The following is a 21087-nucleotide window of genomic DNA, read 5'->3' on the forward strand; positions in this document are numbered from 1 at the left end:
TTGTGATTGGTTTCCAATGAAAATTTCAGTATCTGACAGTTTCATTTGAAGGATCAAAATTGATGGCTCTATACAATGGAAAAAAATTCAAAATTAGAAAAAAGTTATACACATGGTTATCAATCTGAAATGACTGGTGTTTTTAAGAGGTGGTTGCCTGAGTGCCCACTGCATGTTAATGAACTCACTAAAATTAGGRTATGAAGATTTTTCTTTTCACTGAATATTGGAACTTGCCAACCTAAAACTAGATGAAAATGAATAAAAAAGAATCAAGGGCATCAAATTCGCATTACTCTTGATAGTAGTTTCTTGTTTGTAAACAAATGCAAGCCACTTGAATTGTATTGAAATATTTAGGTATTTTGCTCATCTCATGTTTGAACYTTYAGACTTCTTTCTGTTCACACTTTTTCTCATTAACTGGGCCAGCTTTTGAAAAGTGCATTAGTGATTTAATGGAATGAGTTACATGTGGCTTTCAACACGTGAATTATTATGACATAAACTCTTTGTAGTCAGCCTTGGTCGAGTAGGAGGAGCTCACATGATGGATTTCCACATGCTTAGAACAACTAAATAATTGGTGGATGTTCCATGGCACATTTGAAAGCAAGATCTGAATTTGCTTGTGTTTGGTTTCTTGCAGGCTGTTTCCAGCTATGTAATGTTTTTCGGACCCATGAGATGGAAATTGAGCAGTGCTTGCTGGAGTCCCTCCCCCTCGGCCAGCGGCAGCGGCTGGTCAAGCGCATGCGCTGTGACCAAATAAAGGCCTATTACGAACGAGAAAAAGCTTTCCAGAAACGGGAGGGCTACGGGAAAAAGCTGAAACATGGAAAGAGTCAACGAGTTCGTTTTAATCTGGCTGATATGATACAGGATGCAATCATACGTCACGAYGATAAAGAAGGTACTTATCAATGTTGTACGATATTTTCCTTTGTGCAGTAAAAGTTTCAGAGGAAAGGCTTTCTTGCTCTGCTCACCTGTATTTAGGTAAAATACTCATCACAAAGTGAGTATTTTTACTCATCACATTTGAAAATACTCATCACAAAGTGAGTGTCTCAATAGAATATGCAGGCATGTATTGTATATAACATGTTACAGCTTGTTACCAAAATGAATAAGGTGCGGAGAATAAACTTTGAATAATCTAATGAATTTATTTTGAAATTAATATAAACTAATACATTTCAAAACAAGTAAGGACTGTGATTCTGTGATTATGTGTGGCCTCTTACATACCTGCATGAACTGAACAATTCAACCCAAGTTACTTCAAAATTAGGTTTTCATTTTTAGCCAAAATCTGGAGTAAGGGATGCTGCTGTTAGTGAAACTGGCGTGCCTAGAGTAAGAAGGTGCTGTTGACCCAAAGTCACACCAGATAGGTCATCTTTCTGTTTGTGAAATGATGTTTRTGTTGTTTTGAAATAAGTAACCACACTTTGGGGTTCTGTTTTTAGTTTCCTGGCATTGTGTGAATCCCTGGTAAGCTGACAGTAACCTGAGGAGTTTGAAATTTGCTCCTCAGAAGTGAACCAAACCTKGCAGTAAGAATCTTCCAAGTTTTAGAAGTTGCCAGAAATCCCCATATGGTTGTGAGGCAGGGAGGGATATAAGGAAAAAACTGATGCAATGTTATTAGCAACCCCTTTGCAAACAGATTTTATGGCAGTTCTTTGTAATCATGCYAGCATAAAAAGGGGAGACTCTGAGACAGACACATATCATGCAAAGAAGTTGACAAATTTCTCCTAATTTTTGTCAGTTTGATTAGGTATGCCTTTTATTCACTCCTGAATCATCATTTTATTGTGCATTTAACTATGATAGCATCTAACTATCATTGCTTATCACTACATTCAGATCTTTAGAGAAAATGAATTAAAAAGTTCTTCTTTTCCTGTGAGTTCTCAGGGCACCATTTATAACTAAATTATAAATAAAATTCACCTTTCATACCACTCTCCTTGTGTGTGCAGGAATTATCTTCCTCCATGTTCCCATAGTTTCAACTTCCTTTAAAAACCCAGCAGAACACCAGGTATGACTTTTAACATTCTGTAAAAGTCAGATACTTGAGGCTATTTTTGACATTCACACTGAAGAAATGTGGGTAGATTATTGCAGTGGTGGAACATCAGTAGTCTTTTTTTTTTAAAGACTGTTGCCTATACTTGGACCTGAGCTGCACCTGAATCAGAATATAAAGTTCAGCAAGTGCTGAGACTGGATAACATAAACATAAAGGGAAAATACCTCAGGGAGAGGRAAGTAAAGTGGAGGAAAACCAGGAATGGTGTCCTGCACTTGAAAGAGATAAAATAGGTCCCCAGAAGCAAGGAGCTCAAATAGCCTGCAGATAACATAATCCTGAATTTGCCTGTGGTCTTTTTGCAGGACTATGAAAAAGTGCAGTTGTTGTCTTTAGGCAGCYTGGAGACCTGCAAGTGCCTCTCTTCTGTGTTTTTAGCCAATATTCCCAGAGCCTGTTCGCTTTGGGGTGAAAAATGCTATATTAAGAACGGTTATCATAAAAAAAAAAAATTAGAAAAAAAAACCCCCCAAAAAAACCCAAAAAAGCCCCAAATCCAAACAAAACAAAGTTTAAACTTACAGATATGAAAGCTCCTTTCCTGCTGTTGTTGCTAAGGGGAACATCAACCATGACACTTTAGTGACTATACCTACATCAGAATTTCTGTTTAAATTAGACATATTCTTTTGTMGTAAACATCACATCCCTTTACTGTGTTTGGTCTTGTTTTATGGAGCATGTAACKTAGATTCCTTTCAGGGAAATCTGTACTGGAAGATGTGGTCTGGAAGTACAGCTAGTGCCCCAAAACAGTGATGARTTTTCAATCTGTAAGGCTCAGACACAGCCTGAAGCAGGTGTAGCTGGGGAAACTGGGATTTTGCAGCCACCCATTTCTCTCGTCCATTTAATCATATTTTGCAATGTGCTCAGCAATCAGCAGCATTTGATAGGTGTAAAAGACAACTAAGAAAGGCATTTTGCAATTCTGTGAATGAAATGCAAGAAAGTGRAAGGAGGGTGCAGCAGTGCAATGGGATAGAAGTAATTGGCCAAGTGAAGTCCAAGGGCTCCTTTTTTTCTGGAGTATCATGAGCTGTGTAGACTGGACAGCACAATTTGAAGTGGTGAGTTGTAGTTCTGATTTGGAAGGTGAGATAAATTGGATACCATGAATATATATAAAGATGAATTTATAACGTGGCTGGTGCAGAGACATTTCACAACTGAGTCTGATCAGAATTTCACTCTTACGAATTCATTGTCTTTGTTATTCATGAAAAATGTAAGAGGTCTTCTCCAAAATTACTGTAGCAGCTGCTGCTGGRCACAAAATACATTGCTGATATTGCATGCTAATAGGAGTGATCATTAGTTTGCTCTAAAATTAATTTTAGAATTGGCTTTGAGAAATTTTTACCAGTGACCTTCTTAGTCTCAAATTTCAAAATGAAATACATGCTCATTTGATTTCTCATTAAGTTAAACATTAGTGAAAGGATGTATCTTTGATCTTTTCAGAGACACTTAAAATTATTAACTATATATTTTCATTATTATTYGTAACTGTTCTTTAGTATTTTATTTGACCCAGGGAGATTGAAGGGGAATCCTCCTTCTCTGTCGACTTGCAGCTTCCTGTAATTTCTCTATTTTAAAGCAAGATGTTTTTACTTCTGTTGATGGGCCACATTAACCCACACTACCAGCAGTGAGCATTTTGGGAAATCTGCAACTGTCATTTTCAGTGTTGACATGTACAGAAGCAGAAGCTGATGAAGAAGTGAGTGYACTGTTATTTGACACCAATCTTGTACGTCTTTACTGCTGGCAAGGGAATACCTCCAGTTAATTTTCCTTTAAATCCTATCTATTTTCCTTCTGTGAGATGTTAAATCCCTAATCAAAATGGACAGCAGGAAATTTGTCATGCTGACATCAGTCATAGAAATGCACTGCAAAATGGWAGTTGTAGCCAAGCAGGCTTTTGCATCCCATTCCTTCCACTGTGAGCTGGGCATGCTTGCACCTGCACATGGACTCAGATCTTCTCTGATACTCACAAGTCAYACATTGGTATTTGCTGAGCCTGATCAGCTGAAACCCATTTATGAATAATTAGGAAATGAAATGAGCACTCAGGAAATAAACTGTGTGAGTCAACCCGWGTTTCTGCTTCAAATACAAGGTAGACAAATGGATCTTAGTATCTGGGCCTCTTGAGAATAAGGGATGTGCATCCCTCCTGAGGCAGTGCTGCAGTTTTGACACTGACAGCAGGGACAAACAGTGGCTGCTTTGAAAGATGCGATTTTTTGAACGTGAACTGATTGATAAGCTTGCTGCAATGAAAACAATAGCTAAAAGTGCGGGGCAGTCCTGTACCTGAAATCTAACATGGGATGAAATAACAGCGCTGGCTTTAGTTTCTGTCATCTTTTGGTGTGTTCTGTAACCCACCTTCTCAGTCATCCTGCAGCATTAATCAAAATGTAGGATTGTCAGAAAATCTTGGTATATAATATGTTTTGTTACAAAACCTCTGAGTTGTAATGCAGTCAGGATGTGTGCCATAAAGTCTGCCAGGCTGGCAGGTCATGGTAGGTCAGGGTACAAAGTACAGAGAGCCATCAAATTCAGTCTGGAGACAAAAGAGGTACTCCTGTGAAAATCAGCATTACAAAAGGGAAATGCAGATTCCCTAAAACCTATTTAAAACCCATTTCATCCTTCTGATGAGCAATATGCTGATTCTGTGACAGCATTGTCATTCTAAATAGCAGCGATACCRTGGTATTAGCATAATGCTGTGTCTTTAATAATGATTCTTGGTTCTTTCCTGGTGRCTCCCTGTTTTAGTCAGCCTTCCTCAACTGTGCCAGAGCTTCTTCCTAACCCAGCAGAGCTGTCGGTGCGAGCCTTTACTTTAGCAGTGGGATGCTAAAATGTGGTGGCTGGGGACAGCCTTACTCTCCCTTTTCTCACCAGGTTATGCCACTAAAAGGTGATTTAAAAAGCAGAGAATACCAATATCCTATTTTTCCTGCAGTGTTCACTGCCTGGGGAGGTCTCCCAAGACTGGTCCTAGCCCAGCTGATTGACTGCCGAGCAGTTTCATAGTGCAGGGGAGAAGCAGGAATCCTATCTCACTTTCCCTCCCGTGATGCCAGTATCTCTAGCTTTTTGAAAGATGGAATATTAATGTAAGATTGGTAGTATCATGACATTTGAAAAGGTTGGAATAATCAACATAATGGAAGGCTTTAGTAGTATTAGTTATATTAATGAGCACTGTATAATGTGCAATGTTATGATAAATTTCAGTTACATTGATTAAAAGGGTGTGTGAACATAAAAGGGGGTACAGGTGGGGCTGGTGCTGAGCTATAATTTACATTTTAACAACTTCAGGCTATAAAAGGGGCTCAGGGGAGGAGAAAATAAAATCTGTTCAAAAGAAGGATATATCTTTAATTTAAGGTGGCAGATGAGTTGACCATTAGCTCTCAATAGTTAGAATCTGTCAGAGATGTTATAATGATCCTTCCTATTCATGGAAAAAAAAGATAGAAGTAATCTGAAACAGAAAACTGAGGCTGAAACTGAGCTGAAATAAGCCAGTTTTTTTTTATTATTTCCTTGTATTGTTTAGAAATCTACTAACTGACTTGTTTTTGCATCTTATTACATTAGGCTTGCTTATGCTTTACTGTCCTTTTCCCAGCAGAGACATCTTGATTGGTTACACCCAAGATGTTCTGGAAAACAGTGGATTGCACAGACTGTGTCTGGGAAACGTATCAGGGCAAACTTACTGATCCTCATCAATCAGGTTTTACATTGCCAGCAGTGTTTTTGGAAAGCTGGGAGAGCCAGRATGTGAGCAGTAGTGACAGGTTTGTGAGTGTGAGGCTCCCTTAGGTGAAATCTATTGTCAGGCAGCAGAGTGTGTGACACAGACTGTGCTTGGCAACACCTTTGTAGTTTAGAATAATGGGAATGTGTTCATGTAGCCTGTCTGCTGTTGGGTTCTGACTTTCAGCCTACCTTTTTAGGTGTTTGGTGATACCTCCCCTTAAACTGATTGGAGGCAACTTTTCTGATTTTTGCCTATTGCACGTGCTGGGATGAATGGTTAGAAAGCAAGGCTCTGAGCATGCCAATGCCTTGTTTTTGAAATTCACCAAAGACTTGGATGAAGATTTMATGTGTCAGAAGTTCAGCGGTATCTTTGCTACTAGAAGAGACTGAAAGTTAAAGAATATATTTAGTAAAGGCAGAGAATTTCAATAATAGAAGACATTTACAGAAAAACAGAATAATAAAACACATTATTATGCTTAATATTTGGGAAAGAGATGAAAAACGGTAGAACATTAAATCTCTCAAATTAGGTCCTTATCATTAAGGCAGAGTTTCCTTGAATTAAGCAAACCACCCCCCATCTTGAGTTTAAAAATTAAGGATCTCTGTGTGAAAGTTCAGGTTAAATTTTGGTGCCATCCCAAATTACCATAATCCACTCTTGTTTGCTTCCACCTTTGAAAATCCTCGTGCCTTGTTTCTCATGATTAATATTTGATATCACTTTCTTTCATTCCATTCTCTCCCAAAGGTAATGTAATTAGCATTTCTTTTGTATACTGTCTGTCGCAGCTACAGCCTTCTCAAGAGACAGGGCTAAAATAATAATAATGAATAATAATAAATGATAATAAATGAGGAAAATTAAATGCATGGGATGTTTATATTTTATACACACACACACACACACACACTTGTTATACATGTATTATACCAAGGGCATAGAGGATAGAAATGTAAACACACTCGGAGAATTAGAATTTGGTTGTGTAATCTGAGTAATTTTTTCCAGTTTTCCATGCACTCTTGATTTKACACTTGGGAAACCTGATTTTTACTAGCTATTTCAGCCCTGAGAAGAATAAAATTGCAAACAGTTGTAGTGTTTTTAGCATGCACAGGTAACCTTCATGACAAAAGAAAGCTCTCAGATAAAAAAAATAAACCTTGGGTCAAAACCTGAATTAATAGAAAATGAGTTATATAATGCCAGTTAGTAAGGYGCTGCATAGTGATGTTATAAAGAGGGAACCCCCCCCAAAAACAAATTTAATCTAATTTCAGTTTGAGGAATTTAAAACTTAGAATGGTCCAGAACATTCAGAACAGAACTACAGGGCAACTAAAATGTATTGCATAATTTCTRTTTCCTTACTTTAGCATGCTCAGTCCTTATTAAAATTTAAATCAAAGATTTCACAGATTTTATAGTGCTTTGTTTCAGCATTGTTCTTTCATTATTGAATATATTTTCATTTCAGATTGCTATTTACTCTAACTCTGAACTTCATTAAAGCCTTTTTTTTTAATTTTACTGGGAAAGCAAATGGAATTCATTATGCATGTAATAATAGGGAGACTTCCCCACACAGAGTTATTTTGGATTTTACAGTAAACTTCCCTTGAATCAGGGGAGAAAAACATACATTAGACAGTAATCTAAAAGGGACTATTCACAAATGTTGATTTGCTGGGAACTATTGTAGAAGAAATCACAATACACATGTATGATARTTTATACAATTTAATATTTATTGTCCAATCCTTAAGAGACATGAGCACTAGACACTGARTAGTGAAGTCAAGAGACTATTTAGAGCGTATGAAATCAATGAAGTACACAAAAATTCTGTAAATAGGGACTTTCGGAAAGAAATAAAGGTATGTACTGTAAATTAATGCTTTCACAAGACAAATTCATGCATTCTGGACTGGGAATCATGGCTGTAACTCTGGATGACACTAGTGCAGCTGACTGTCCCACATGATGCTCGTGATTTTATGTGTCCCGTGTGTAGGAAAATGGAGCATCAATCAACCATCTCWATCCTGCCATTGATGAAAAAGCTTTTTCAAAGGTTCAGAAAGTAGAGACACATTTCAGCCAGGGCAAGGCTTCAATGCTATAGGTTCAGCATGGTTGTTAACTTTCTTTGGCTCCATGTGTGCTGAATTCAGCAACACAGGGGCATCTTTTTGTTATGACGCAGGGAAACATAATGCCTTTAGTTATTGGGTAACAGATGTTTAGTAATTAAAGCAGCCCATTTCAAAAGCAATCATAAAATCACAGGGAGATGAAATTTGAATACATTTGAATTCCTACAGGATTCCATATGTGCTTTTTGTTCATGTGTTTACATTTTTAGTAATTTGGTAAAGCTGAGAACTGGATATTAAACGATTCGTTGTTAAAAATGGGTATGATTTCTAATACACGACACTGATTTAACTGGAAAGAGTAAGACTCACAGAAATAGATGTGACATGTTAAAAAAAGAATAATAGACTTGAGGATAGATTTAATCTATCCCTTTTGTTCTCCATGTGGACTGTCTAACCACAGGAGTGCTGCTACTCCATGATATTTTTCTCACGGCACTGAAATGTCCCTGGTTTGTTTTAGCTGCAGTTTTTGTCTCTACCCATACCAAATGGGGAAATAAAGACAAAGCATCCCTCTATTTTGGTCCCCCTGAGTAGGGAGATTCACACCAGGTGTAATTTATCTGTCGTTTGATCAAATGGCTTTCAGCCACCCAATTTTGCTAGTCCATAGGTTTTGCCTTTGGGTGCTTTGAGAGCCATTTTTTGTCTGTTTGTTCTCTCTCCTACTGACTCTTCTCTCCCCTTCTGCCCACACACCTCAGGTATCCCAAGCAGTGTCCGGCCTGTCATGGCTTTCTCCTGGGGAAAGGGCCTGAGAGGCAAATTGGATCAGTGTTGCTCTTGCTTACAGTATAGCAAACTGCAGAAAGTTGATTGAATTGTAAACTCTTGTACGAAAATCTCACCACTGTCATTATGTCTGCTGCTAACTGTGYTTTGAAAGCAGGAATATATACTGGGCTATTTTCAGTCCTATTTCACACGCTTAATAACTAAAGACTGAGATAGTTTTTGAACTTCGTGATTCCCACTTGGTGGTTTTGGTTGKTTGTAAGTTTACCCTGAAGGATTTGTTGACCATCTCTCTGAAAAGCGTGCCTTTTTCTTACTGGTATAGAGTGTTTCTAGAAATTCAGCTTTTGGATCTTTCTTTGAGTGACAGATTTCTGAAATGTAGGCACTGAATTACTTGTTTTCTATGTAGCTAAGTCCATTCTTGAACTTCAACCCTATATATCCAAACAAAACCACATTTGGTTAACTAGAAATCATAAATGTTGCTTCAATTGCAAGTGTGAAACACAGTATCTATGAGGGAACCTTTTAAAAACACACTATGTACTTCTGAAAATATTTTCAAAATTCTAAAATATTTATTTTGGTSGACTATGATATAATGCTTTTCTGCAGTTGGAAAAATCAGTATGTAAATTATTCATGACTTCTAATCAGTCTTATTTAAAAGGCTTTCACAAACTCAAATGTCAAGAAAAATTATATAGAAGACCTCTGAACAAGAATCCAGCTTGTTAAGAGTGTAGTCTAGTCTAACCGATAGACACATATCTGTTCTTTTTTAATTTAATTTTAAAACTTTCGAGCTCATTTACARTTCCATGCTTGTGGGCTGTTTTTCCACAAGACCCCCCCTTTACATTTAATAATAAAAAGTTTTCCACTTGAGCATGTGTTGTGGTTTAACCGAACATATGGCCAGCAGCCAAGATCCACGCAGCCGCTCGCTCACTCTCCCACCAGCAGGACTGGGGASAGAATCAGAAGGGTAGGAGAGAACTTGTGGGATGAGCTAAAGACATTTTAATAGGGAAAGCAAATGCCACACACACAAGCAGTGAAAAACAAGGAATTAATTCCCTGCTTCCATGGGCAGGCAGGTGTTCAGCCATCTCCAGGAGAGCAGGGCCCCATCACATATAATGGTGACTTGGGAAGACAAATGTCACCATTCCAAATGTGTCTCCGTTCTTCCTTTCCCCCCACTTTTTATAAACTGAGCATGATGCCACATGGTCTAGAATATCCCTTTGGTGAGTTGGGGTCGCCTGTCCCGGCTGTGTCTCCTTCCAGCCTCCCATGCACCAACAACTTCCTCCCCAGCATGGTCAAAGAAAAGCAGAAAAGGCCTTGGCTCTGTGCAGGCCCTGCTCAGCMATAACAAAAACATATTTATATTATTGACCCTGTGTTCAGCTCAAATCCAAAACGTGGCCCCCTACCAGCCACTGTGAAGGAAATTAACTCCACCCCAGCTGAAACSAGCCCAGCATGCTCCAGCATTTGAAAGTATGAAGAAACACAAGGACTAATCACTCACAAATTCACTGTCATGCCAATAAAGGTTCGTTAAGCCATTAGCAACCTACAAATTGGCACCTGGCATTCTTCCTATTCATTTGAAAGGGGATCCACAGTGGGATGCAAGACTAYAAATTGGCAGCAATCAGAAGCCTATTCTCTGTGAAAGATGGTATCCACCGAATAGCAGGTACTGCTGACATTGTCTGGTTATTGTTATAAGTCAGTGATTAAAAAGAAMTATTGCTGTAATGGCAGGAGATCCTAGTCTATTCTTATGAAATAAAAAGAGGACAAGAATAGAATATTTTCTATGCAATTTGCTTTTGATTTCCTCTCCACAATTATTGTGCTTCAGATTGATTTCCAATAATATTTCAGTACAAAGGGGAGACTTTTCTGTATCTATCTTTCAATATCACTTACTTTAAAATGTTTCCATTTCAATCACAAATTACACTATGATAGAAATTAAGCTGGAGAACTGCATAAATCAATAGAAAATAACCTTCCCCCCCCCCCCTTTTTTTAATGAGCAAATCTTTATAGCAATAATACAGTTCTTTTCAAAAAAAAATGAACATATAAGTTCTTAAAAGTATTTCCAATTTTTAAATTCAACTTCAGAAGCATTTTTTCTTTCAGGATAKTCTCTTAAATTGCTACACTGGAGCATAAAATAGAAAAAAAACTGGAACACTTAAGTATAAGAYGGGGGAAAGAGTTTATATTGAAATCTTGCAACACACAGACTTTATTTTGTGACTGTAAAATTAGTTACCAGTTTGAGAAGAGTGTTCCTTCAAAACTTCTARAAAGGGGAGTTTGTTTGGAGGTTTTGTGGACTTGGATAACTAAGTGGAGTATCTTTCTCTAGAACCATTGAAGGCATAGCTTTCTCTAGGACCACTGAAGGCATAACTGAATGAATATCATCAGAGTCACTAAATGCAGCAAATTAATTGCTRAGTCCTCTCTCCTTAGGATTTTTTTGTTCTTTTGCCCTTTTTTTACAAGAGCATGTGCCAGATTATGCACATGGGATGGGGCAACCCTGGTTGTGAGTATAGACTGGGTAATCAGAGGCTGCAGTGCAGATCTATAGAGAGGGAACCTGGGGGTCCTGGTCAGTGGCAAGTTGAACATGAGCTCTGACCTGGGGTGGCCTCACCTTGAATGCTGGGGGCAATTTTGGGTGCCAAAACATAAAAAAGATATTGAACTATTGGAGCATGTCCAAAGGAGGGCAGCAAAGATGATGAAAAAAGGTATGCCTAACCAAACTGATAAAAATTAGGAGAAACTTGTCTTCCTCTCTGCATGATGAATGCGTGGTGAAGAATTGGATATCAAATACTGAACTTGGAAATCGAGTAAAGTCTATATTGCTGCAATCTTCAGCTGCTCAAGTCTGACAGCCCTGTCTCAAAGCAGATCCATGGACATGTTTTCCTTCGCTTGTTCTATGGTGGATTAAGAAAGTGTGTGTCACAGTTTTCAAGTTTTATAGCTCTTTCCTTCCATGCTGGCTTCATACCCATGATGTGTTGTACTTGGGGTGATAACATGCTCATTGCTTATTTTCCAYCATTTTTTGTTGTTGGCATATTGGTAGTGGTAGTTGTTGCTGTAATTGATGTRGTAAAATGAAGATGTTAGCCAGAATGCACTGAAGTTATGAGCCTGTGGGAACAGCTGTAGGATAATAGTGAGTGGCAGCAAGATGATTTCCAGGAGGCTGTGCTGATGCAGTCAGAGCAGTGTTGACTGGAAGGGATTAGATCTCCCATTTGGATCTGTCTGTGGGCAATTTGCTCTCCTTTCTGGACCTCCAGGCCACCCATCAGYTATCAGGGAGACTAATCAAGATTCCTGAATTAATTAAAACAAATTTAGTTGAAACAAGACACCTACCAGTGTCATTAGGACACTTAACAGTTGTCTTTCAGCTACACCTTTGTTGTAGTCACTGTCAGTTTTCACTGACAGAAGACTCCTAGTTTGCACAAAGAATAAACAGCAGGCAAGTGTGAAAGTTAGTATTTGGTCCCCCTTGTCAGAAATGAACAAAGATTAAAAAAGTTGTTGTGCTATATTATGAAATGTGACAAGTTTGCCCTTTGCCAAKTGTGAAAGAATTCCTTGCAGATTGTGAGTTTTGGAGCCAGCGTGTGAGTGAAATTCTAGCTATGACTGTCAAACCCTTCATGTCATGAAAACAGGTGAAAAATTAGAAAAGAATGAAGAAGACTTGGAGACCAGTGGATATAAACTGCTTGGAATACCATTAGGAAAAACGGAATTTATTTAAAGAATGCAGCAATTCAGCCAGATAAAATTTCGGAAAACAACTAAAGAGAAATGAAAACATCTTTGAGCTAGGTGCAGAGGCATAGTTTTTTTCTTTGAAGACTTGTGGCAACTAACCAACATGAAAATGTTAATATTTGGGGTTTTTTTTAGTGCACAGGTTAATAGAAAGACTTGGTAAGCAACATGTTGCAAACAGTGTAGTACATGCTGAATAGAAGTGTAAGGTAATACTTGAAGAATTTATCCAAACTGAAGCACTCATGCAGCATGCATGCCTTTTATATTCATGTTTATGTGTGACAGGACCCATATGCTGCTCTCCCACAGTGATCATGACTGATGAACAGCACAGATAATCTCTCCAGACCTCTTGTATCAGTTTCTCAGTCACGAATTCTTAGCAGAGTAGGAGGGGCTTCATACTGCCTCTCCAGAAACTCAGTTTTCTGGATGTGTCTCTCTGGTGATTCCATCCCTGAGTTGGCAAGGAAAGCAAATCCTATTCCATCACCTCCAACAGGAGGTGTCATTCTGCCCATATGTGCAAGGAGTTGTAAGTCTTTTCAAACTTCATTAGTTGTGTTAGGAAAAAATTAAGAAATTAAGAGGTGAGGGTGTGCATTGGGAAGTAGAAGAGAACCATTAAGAAATAAGTTTAATATGTTATTCTCAGTTGGTTTTGGCAAACTGTAAAAGATTGTGACTGAATGCAGATATTGTTGAAAAATGTGTGACATGAATGCACCAAAATACAACTTATCTCTATTTTAAAACTCTGTAAAAGTGAAGAGGGGAATGATCTAATTTGTACATGGGGTTTCTCCATGGGTCTTCACATCTCTTGATCATCTCTGAGATSTCTGGCAGAGGTTGTTGGTATCAGCAGTCTGAAGTGTGTTGATAGTTCAGAGTTGCTCATCCAGCAGAATGTGTCTCAATCAAAAAGTGTTTCACAGCACAGCAGTTCTAATGTGCTGTAAAATAGCATMGATAAATAGGATTTTAGTGAGGAAAAGTTAACTATGGGGACATTCAAAGTGCCAAGGTAGAGCCGCAGAGAGTTGACTCTGCTCCCATGAAATCTATGGAAGTGTGGAAGGGACTGAAAATCCTTCTGGAGGTGATAGTTTGTTCAAATTTAATTAAATACAGGGGAATGCTGTAAGGACATCATGAGGGCGACTCTGGGGAGCATGTGGGCCACTGGGAGCATGGGGGCCACCCCAGGACATCTGGCCAGGGCCTGTCCCACTGCCCCAGCTGGATGTTATGTGACTGCTATATTTTCTAATTCAGCAAATTTCATTAATGGTTTTATGATGCTGTTCCTACCACCATTTCTACTGCAGGCTCTTTGTATCAGATGTAACAATTGTGTGGCTTCAGAGTAAGTCGGGTCAGCAAGCTGGTCCAAAAAAAAGTGCATCACCCCCTAAAATCAACAGCTACATTCTGTGTCTTCTCTCTGAACCTATTTGCCTTCCTGTTGCAGAGCTGATGGGGTTCATGCAGAGAAAGAAAAGGAACATTCAGGTGTYTTGGAGGCACTGACTTGATTTTAACAGTTCCCTAGGGATACTTCTAGTACCAAATGATGCTTTAAAAGTGTGTTTCTAACACAGTTTAAAACTAAGCTAAAAYTGAGGCTGCCATTGGTTGCTCTCCTTTCTGTCTGGCTCTGCTTCTGTCCAATCCTTTGTCCTCCCACCTTTATGCACCTCTTGGAGTGAGCCAGGGAGATGAACCATCTGGAAACTGCCTTTCATAAAGCTGGTCTTCTGCTGGTTTAGCTCTCCATCCCAGCTCATGGCAGCGGGATGTGTGGCCCTGCTATTCAAGGATCAGGGCAGGAGTGTGGGAAGGAATGCACGAACAAGAGAAAAGCAGATCTGGTTTTGACAGTGTAAACTTACCAATGTCACAGATCACATTGTGAAAGGTGGTGTCTGAGCCACATCAAGTACTGGATTTTTCCTGGACCTATACATCTTCCTCACAGTAGTGGCCACTCATCTGCCACGCATATGGCTATTTTGGATAAATGCATGGATCGGTAATGCCCACGTTTTGTTCTATGCTGCCTGGGTTAAGTTCRATTCCTTGTGCAATGCACGCCCTGGGAGTTCCAGGAGACACACAGGGTCTAACAGCCAGTGGTGTACAGCTGGTAATTAGTGCCATTTAGCAGCTGCTGAGCAGGATAGTAGTTTGTTATCCTTGAAGATCTCTAATACAAATCCTAATGAGTTGCTTACAAAGCTCTTAAACCAGCTGGCATGAACTTGCTCTGCATGTTGTGGGAGTTAAAAAGGTACTGAGTCCTGCTTCATAAGGAATATAAGTCAGCAGTAGTTTGATTTATGCCTATTAAGTAGCTTTGGCATAGGATCAACATAAATGTTGGGTGAAACAGAGGGGGTGTACAGTCTGTTCAGATGAAAATTTGTGTTGTATGCAAATTCCATAATAGGTACAATCAGGGAAAAGCATAGGCATGACAATGGTTTTGCAATTAAGGTACTGACCACAGAATGAGTTATTTTGCTGATGTGTGTTTTAGTGTTTATCATTTAATGATTATAAGACCTGAAAGTTGCAAATCGTGAAATAAATTTAATTAATTTAGTAAAATGCTGTAAGATCTGAAGCTTTTAGTCAATTCTACAAACATTTGAATGTAAAATCAGTTGTTTCTGTAGCTGAAAAGTTGGCCTAAAAACTGTACTGGTAATTTAAAGAGCATTCAAATTTATCTCTGAGGTGAACCTAGTGGGTTTTGTAATTCTTGACTGTAGCCTGATGATAAAATTCTTGCTGGTTTTAGTCACCTTTGGCAGGAACTCCAGGAGAATCCATACATGAAAGACAGATAAAATATGAGTAAAAATGAAATAGATTACCTAAATGCTAAGATATTTAATTCCTTTTTTTACCCTTAAAATAAATAAATCTCATTAACTATCTGAAAGTCAAAGTTTTAAGAAAAGCTTTATTTAAGTATCATCAGCTACTTCCCCCTAAGATTAATTTTAGAGTGTTCAACTTCTGGTAAATGTTGTAACGCTTTGTTTTTATTGTAATTTTATCTCCTTAATGGGCATTCTGGATTCAGTCAGGTCYSTGCAACCAGTTTTTGTTGACACAGATATTTTGTCCTCAGAAGTAGCTATGCTGGCAAAACCCTGATTGTGTTGTTAGTTGTGATGACGGACCCAGTATTTTTAGCTAAGCCTGTGTTATTTTGTAAGGTGGTGTTGAATGATTTTAGCATTCTCTCTGTTATATACACAGGTTGTAGGTGCAGTGAGATAAAATCACACCTTTATTAATGACTAAGACAGATCTTACACAACAGTTTTTTCCCTTTGGCCTGGCCAAAGCTCTAAACAGGGGTAAAACCAGGGATCACCACCCTTTCTTTTTGTGCACCTTGCAGCACTATCTGTGGGCCATAGAACTGAATGGCTACTTCCAGTCTTCTCAGAAATACTGTGATTTACAACCACTGGTTTTYCACATCACTCTAGATATTGTCAGTGCATGCATTTGCAAGTAGATGATGTAAATTTTTACATCTTTTCATCTCTTTTTTTTTTAACAAGTAACTGTAAAGCAGAAGGGAGTTAGACACCATGACCACAAACTGAAAAACAAAGAAAATAAGACTTTAGGAATGAAGATTTTAAAAAAAAAATGAGAGAGGGGGAGAAATCAGATAATTCAGATAATCAGAAGTGGCTATTAGGCAAGGTGACCCAATAACTACTAAGTATTGTTATTTTTAAGTGATTTCAGAATTTTCCATGTGAATATATGTCATGTCAGACTTGAAAACAGATGTTTCCTCCTTCCACCTCTCAACTTAACTCAGGCATGTCACATTTGACTGCTGCCAGTTGTCACTTTTGTGTAAGGAGATAGGTTAATTTGTCACTGCTTGAGCACTGTTGGAGGCAGGCACTAGGATTTTTCAGGCCATTGGGTTTGTGGGCTTAATATTTTCCAGTGAAGACATTGACTCCATTATATTTAATGTATATAGAACTAAAAGAGGGGGAATTTGCCTTAAGAAAAAGTTATAAATTTAAAGTTTTTAATTTTAAAGTTCTTGAACAACTGTASTCCCTAACTCACAATTATTCTTCCTGTGTCTACAATGATAGAAATGTCTGTCCCCTGAGAGAGCTGTGATTCTCCTCATGGATCTCACTGGAGTTTGGCTGAGTGTCCATGTGGTCTAGTGAACAACCATTATTTTCCAAGTGGTTTTCCAGTTCAAGATGCCTCAGGTAACAGGAAGGCTGTGCCCTCCAAAGGGATAGTGCCTGGCAGGAAGCTGTCAGGGCTGATGAGTGCCTGGGCATGGCCACACAGCAGCTGATGGTGCAAGGCATGGTAGGAAAGCAGCAGAGAGCTCTGCAGAAGGAAAGGGACTTGCCTTGTCACATGCTTACCTGTGCTGCTTGAAGTTCTCTCCCACACTCGAGTGGTCAGACACTTCAGCTRTTTCCAAGGCTAGGGTCTAATTTTTCCATGAAGAGAGCATGGGAAAGAACAACCATGTGTTTTGTTCTTCCAACATTAAAGCTGGGAGAGATGCTGAGTGGGGCTGTAGATTACCTCAGTCTGTTTCATTGGTGGCTTGGTTTGTTTCTTTTAAAGGTAATGTGTAGAATGGAGCACARAAATCAGCCTGACATTTCACATTGTGCTTTTGATTTCAGAAGAGAATCAATGACCCAGTAGCTTTGGGGTCATGGTAATGTAATTCCTGGCTACTGAAAAAAAATTATAACCTCTGGGAACTCTGACAGGGAGGATGGAAACATCACCCCTGTCCCAATCAGTGCTCTGCTCAAACAGGGCAGTATAACTTGGATATGCAAGGCTAGTGCTCTCAAATTCAACCAGTGTGGAAAGAGTAATCTTCCTCTCTTCATTTCTGAAGTCTGAATGGCACACTTATCCTTCCAAATGTGCGTATTTTGTTTATGGTTTGCTGCCTTTAATCTTTGTGCAGCCAAGATGGGACTTTATTTCCAAGAGTTCTCTTGAAAATGAGGAGATCTGAACAAGTCTGACAGATGATGCCAATGAACTCTGGAAATACTTTATGTAGAAAGCAGTAGGATTACAAAGCAGTTGTTTGCAAAGCCCATTAAGGGCATGACTGCTCTGAATAACCACGAGCTTGCTCTAAAGGAAAGCATGGGCTGTTGCACTGGTGATAATGTGATAACAGCTGCAGTACATGTCTTTGTTAGGTAAACAAGACATCTTAAAAGATTTATAAAATTACCAACAGTCGTACTTGGATTTTAAAATTTAATTTTAAACTTGTCATAGCAAAGGCATGAGGTAAATATCTTTTCTAAGACTACATTAACCAAAGGTTTATGAGATCTTGCATTATTTAATTTGGTTTTCTGATTAAGAACTTACCAGAGACTAGCATTTGACTGTTCTCAGATGTAGCTGAGTTATGTAGCAGGTTCCTCATAAACACCATTAGTACAAGCTGAAAAGTGGAGTGGCTGCTGAGGAATGAGAAAAGACAATTAAAGAGGGATGAAGGTGGAAAGAATCCTAAGTGATATATCTATACAGAGTTTAAGATGCCAGTGGTGGAGCAAATATCTGACTATGAAGAAACTAATGGGCAAAATATGACACTTAACTGGTGGAAGTGTAAGGATGCTACTACACATCTTTCAGTATCACTTTTGTTGTGATTCAATTTCATGGTCAGTTTATGCCCAAATTACTTCAGCTGTTGGTGGAAAGTGGTGGCTACACCATTCTGCCTATTCATACCTGTTACCCAGTGCCACATTGCCAGATTCTTGATCTAGCTGGAAAACTAGTCTTTGCCATGTGCCAAGTGACAAAAGCCTGCAACTTGGGATAGGAGGAGAATGTGATAACCATCCCAGAATCAGCATCGTTTTAGCTACTGCAGCAGTAAGTTTTCCTTATGCACACAATGAACAAGTAAAGGCTTCCAGCTGGAGTTGTTCCTGCTAAACTAAAGAGAACAAAAATAGATGTTAACAGGAACAAAGTTAACACTTGCTGTCTGCTATTCCCCCGAGGAACAGCTAATAGGAGCATACATTGGTACTCTATATACAGCACCGTAGATGGCCAACTGTTGGGTTTTACATTTGTTAGGCGCCTTTATTTTTGTCTGTTCTGTTGCTACTAAAACTGAGTTTGCTGTGAATGCAACACTGCCCAGCTCCTAAGTTTGTGTTACCATCAGTAGCAGATTCCTGGTGAGTTAGTGATAGCCCTGAGCCCACTGAATTCACCTTCCAGGCTCTGCTGTGATTTCAGATCAGTACTCCTTTTGTCTGCAGCATACATAAGGTCATGGGYAGCTCTCTGTGTTGGTGTAGATAGATTATATTCAGCACAGCACAGTGTAAGTGCCAGGTTCTGCCATGTATATCAAAATTCCTAATACATTACACACCACAGTCCTACAAAACTAAAATGTGTTAGGTAATTGTCACCTTGTCATCAGCCAGTTGCTATAACAATTAAAACAAAGCTTAAAGCAAGCCAAGACAAGCACCGAAAAAGTAAGGCTTACAGCCCTAGTTCCACAGGCAGAGTTAGTACAAGACCTGTGCCTGCTAACAGGCACAGCAGTAATGACTGTTCTGCATTTTAAGGCTGTATAAAAAGCCATGATCTAGTCAATATAATCAATGGAAAGTAAAAAGGTATTCAGCTCTCTGTAATGATTTGGTTAAAATTATAACATCAAGCAAACGTAAAAAAGTTCTGTTGATCATTATCTTTCTTTTCTGATGAGACTTAAATGCATCCAATGCTTTCTAAAATACCTTTATTAGATATGAAATTAGGTATGAAATTCTGTTCTAAGTATTCAGTAATTCTGTGTGTCAAATCTAAAAGATATCAGAGAACAGATGGACCTGTTTATATACACACAAGAAGGCTTCAGAGTTTGCTAAACTTTTTTACTCTGTTTTTCTTTTCTTTCAGGTAAATGTCAGCTCCTTGCCTTTAAGTCCATTTTCAGTCCCATCTTTTCTGTAAATTTTCCTTACATGAAAGATTGCAAGTAGAACAAGTTTTAAGTAAGAGTCTTGTGAAAGCTTGCTTTAAATTTAATTAAGAGATATATAGCATTTCTTGAATAGTTTTGTGTAACTTTCTGYCCTCATTAGGACAATCAGTCCCAAATTACTAGCAGTGGCTGGTAGTTACTATGTAACTGCTTCTACATAGTAGTTCTATCAAAAGAAAAATTTAAATATAAGGTGAACATTTTCCTACTGAGCAGTCAAGTCTTAGGTAAATTACCTGAGCAAGTTGCATAGTAGGAAAGGGGATTTTGTTTCTGTGATCTTCTTGATTTTCTTATTTTCTTGATTTTCTTCTTTTTACTGTTTTGCAGGGGGGATAAATTCAAGGAAAGTTTGGTGGTTTATTTTTGGGTTTTTTTTTGTTGGGTTTTTTTTTTTGAACTTGTTTTTATGTGCAGAGGAATGTAGCACATAATTCTGATTCAGGACACAGACTTTTTCCCACTTGAAAGGAGAGTTTGCATATTTTGCCCTGGTAGTCTGTGTGATGTGAATTATCAGTCCTACTCAATATGAGACTTCTGCCACCAACCCACATGTACATGCTCTGTACATGCTCTGCCACCATGTGATACGTGCATTTTTCCCCCATGGAAAACAGGGGATGGAAGAAAGGGAGCACTTTGGAGTATTTATTTCTTCAGGTAAAACCCTGATGGGATTGGGAGAATGAAATTATTTTCAGAGCCTTAAGAAATCTTCTGTGATATGGAAACAGTATTTTCTGCCCTACTACAGAAATGGCATAGAATAGCAACATTGGAAATATTAACTCTTGAGGAGGACGTAGTTGCTCACCTGTTTAAGGAGGGAGGATTTATAATAAGTCTTTACTCACTTTAAACCGGAGGTCGAGAGAGCATCTCCATATGTGGTCAGAAATTTAGGGATTAAAAAAAGGAAGAAACTTAGTTTTTAATTCTGAAACTCTGTTTTTGATGGTCTCTGTCTGGATGAGGACAAGTGTTACTATGAGACTTGTGGATCTGTGAGAGTAGAAAGGAATGCTTTGCTTTTTTTTGTTCATCCATTTCTCCCAAAACTATGAAATTTTGTGAATATTTCTGTACTTTCCCAGAACTCTGGTTCTGTGCTTTTTAACTTGCTTAGCAGGTTTCTTTTATTCTATATTACCTAATATTTGAATTWTTTTCAAATTCATCCACTTTTGGTGGATGTGCTGTGGGCAACAGGGACTTCTAATAATGATTAAAYTGCAAAGTGGCATTTGGCAGAACATATACAGTTCTGCCTGTATTTACAGTTGYGTAAATTAAATGAGGTAAAAGCTTTGGTGAGAAGAAAGGTATCATGGAACTA

General features: G+C 38.5%; 1 protein-coding gene across 1 annotated transcript in view; it reads left to right on the forward strand.

Moving 5' to 3' along the window:
* The first annotated feature begins 655 nt into the window (after positions 1-655).
* The window catches only part of MYO16 (myosin XVI), a 252767-nt gene continuing 232335 nt past the window's right edge, over positions 656-21087 (forward strand). Inside the window, exon 1 of the mRNA XM_057390020.1 lies at positions 656-913. Coding sequence (XP_057246003.1) covers positions 688-913 — 226 coding nt within the window. The 5' untranslated portion in view covers positions 656-687. The remainder of the gene's footprint in view (positions 914-21087) is intronic.

This window comes from Malurus melanocephalus, unplaced genomic scaffold (assembly GCF_030028575.1).
Source record: "Malurus melanocephalus ecotype Western Australia unplaced genomic scaffold, MMel_1.1 scaffold_1, whole genome shotgun sequence".
NCBI classification, from domain to species: Eukaryota; Metazoa; Chordata; class Aves; order Passeriformes; family Maluridae; genus Malurus; species Malurus melanocephalus.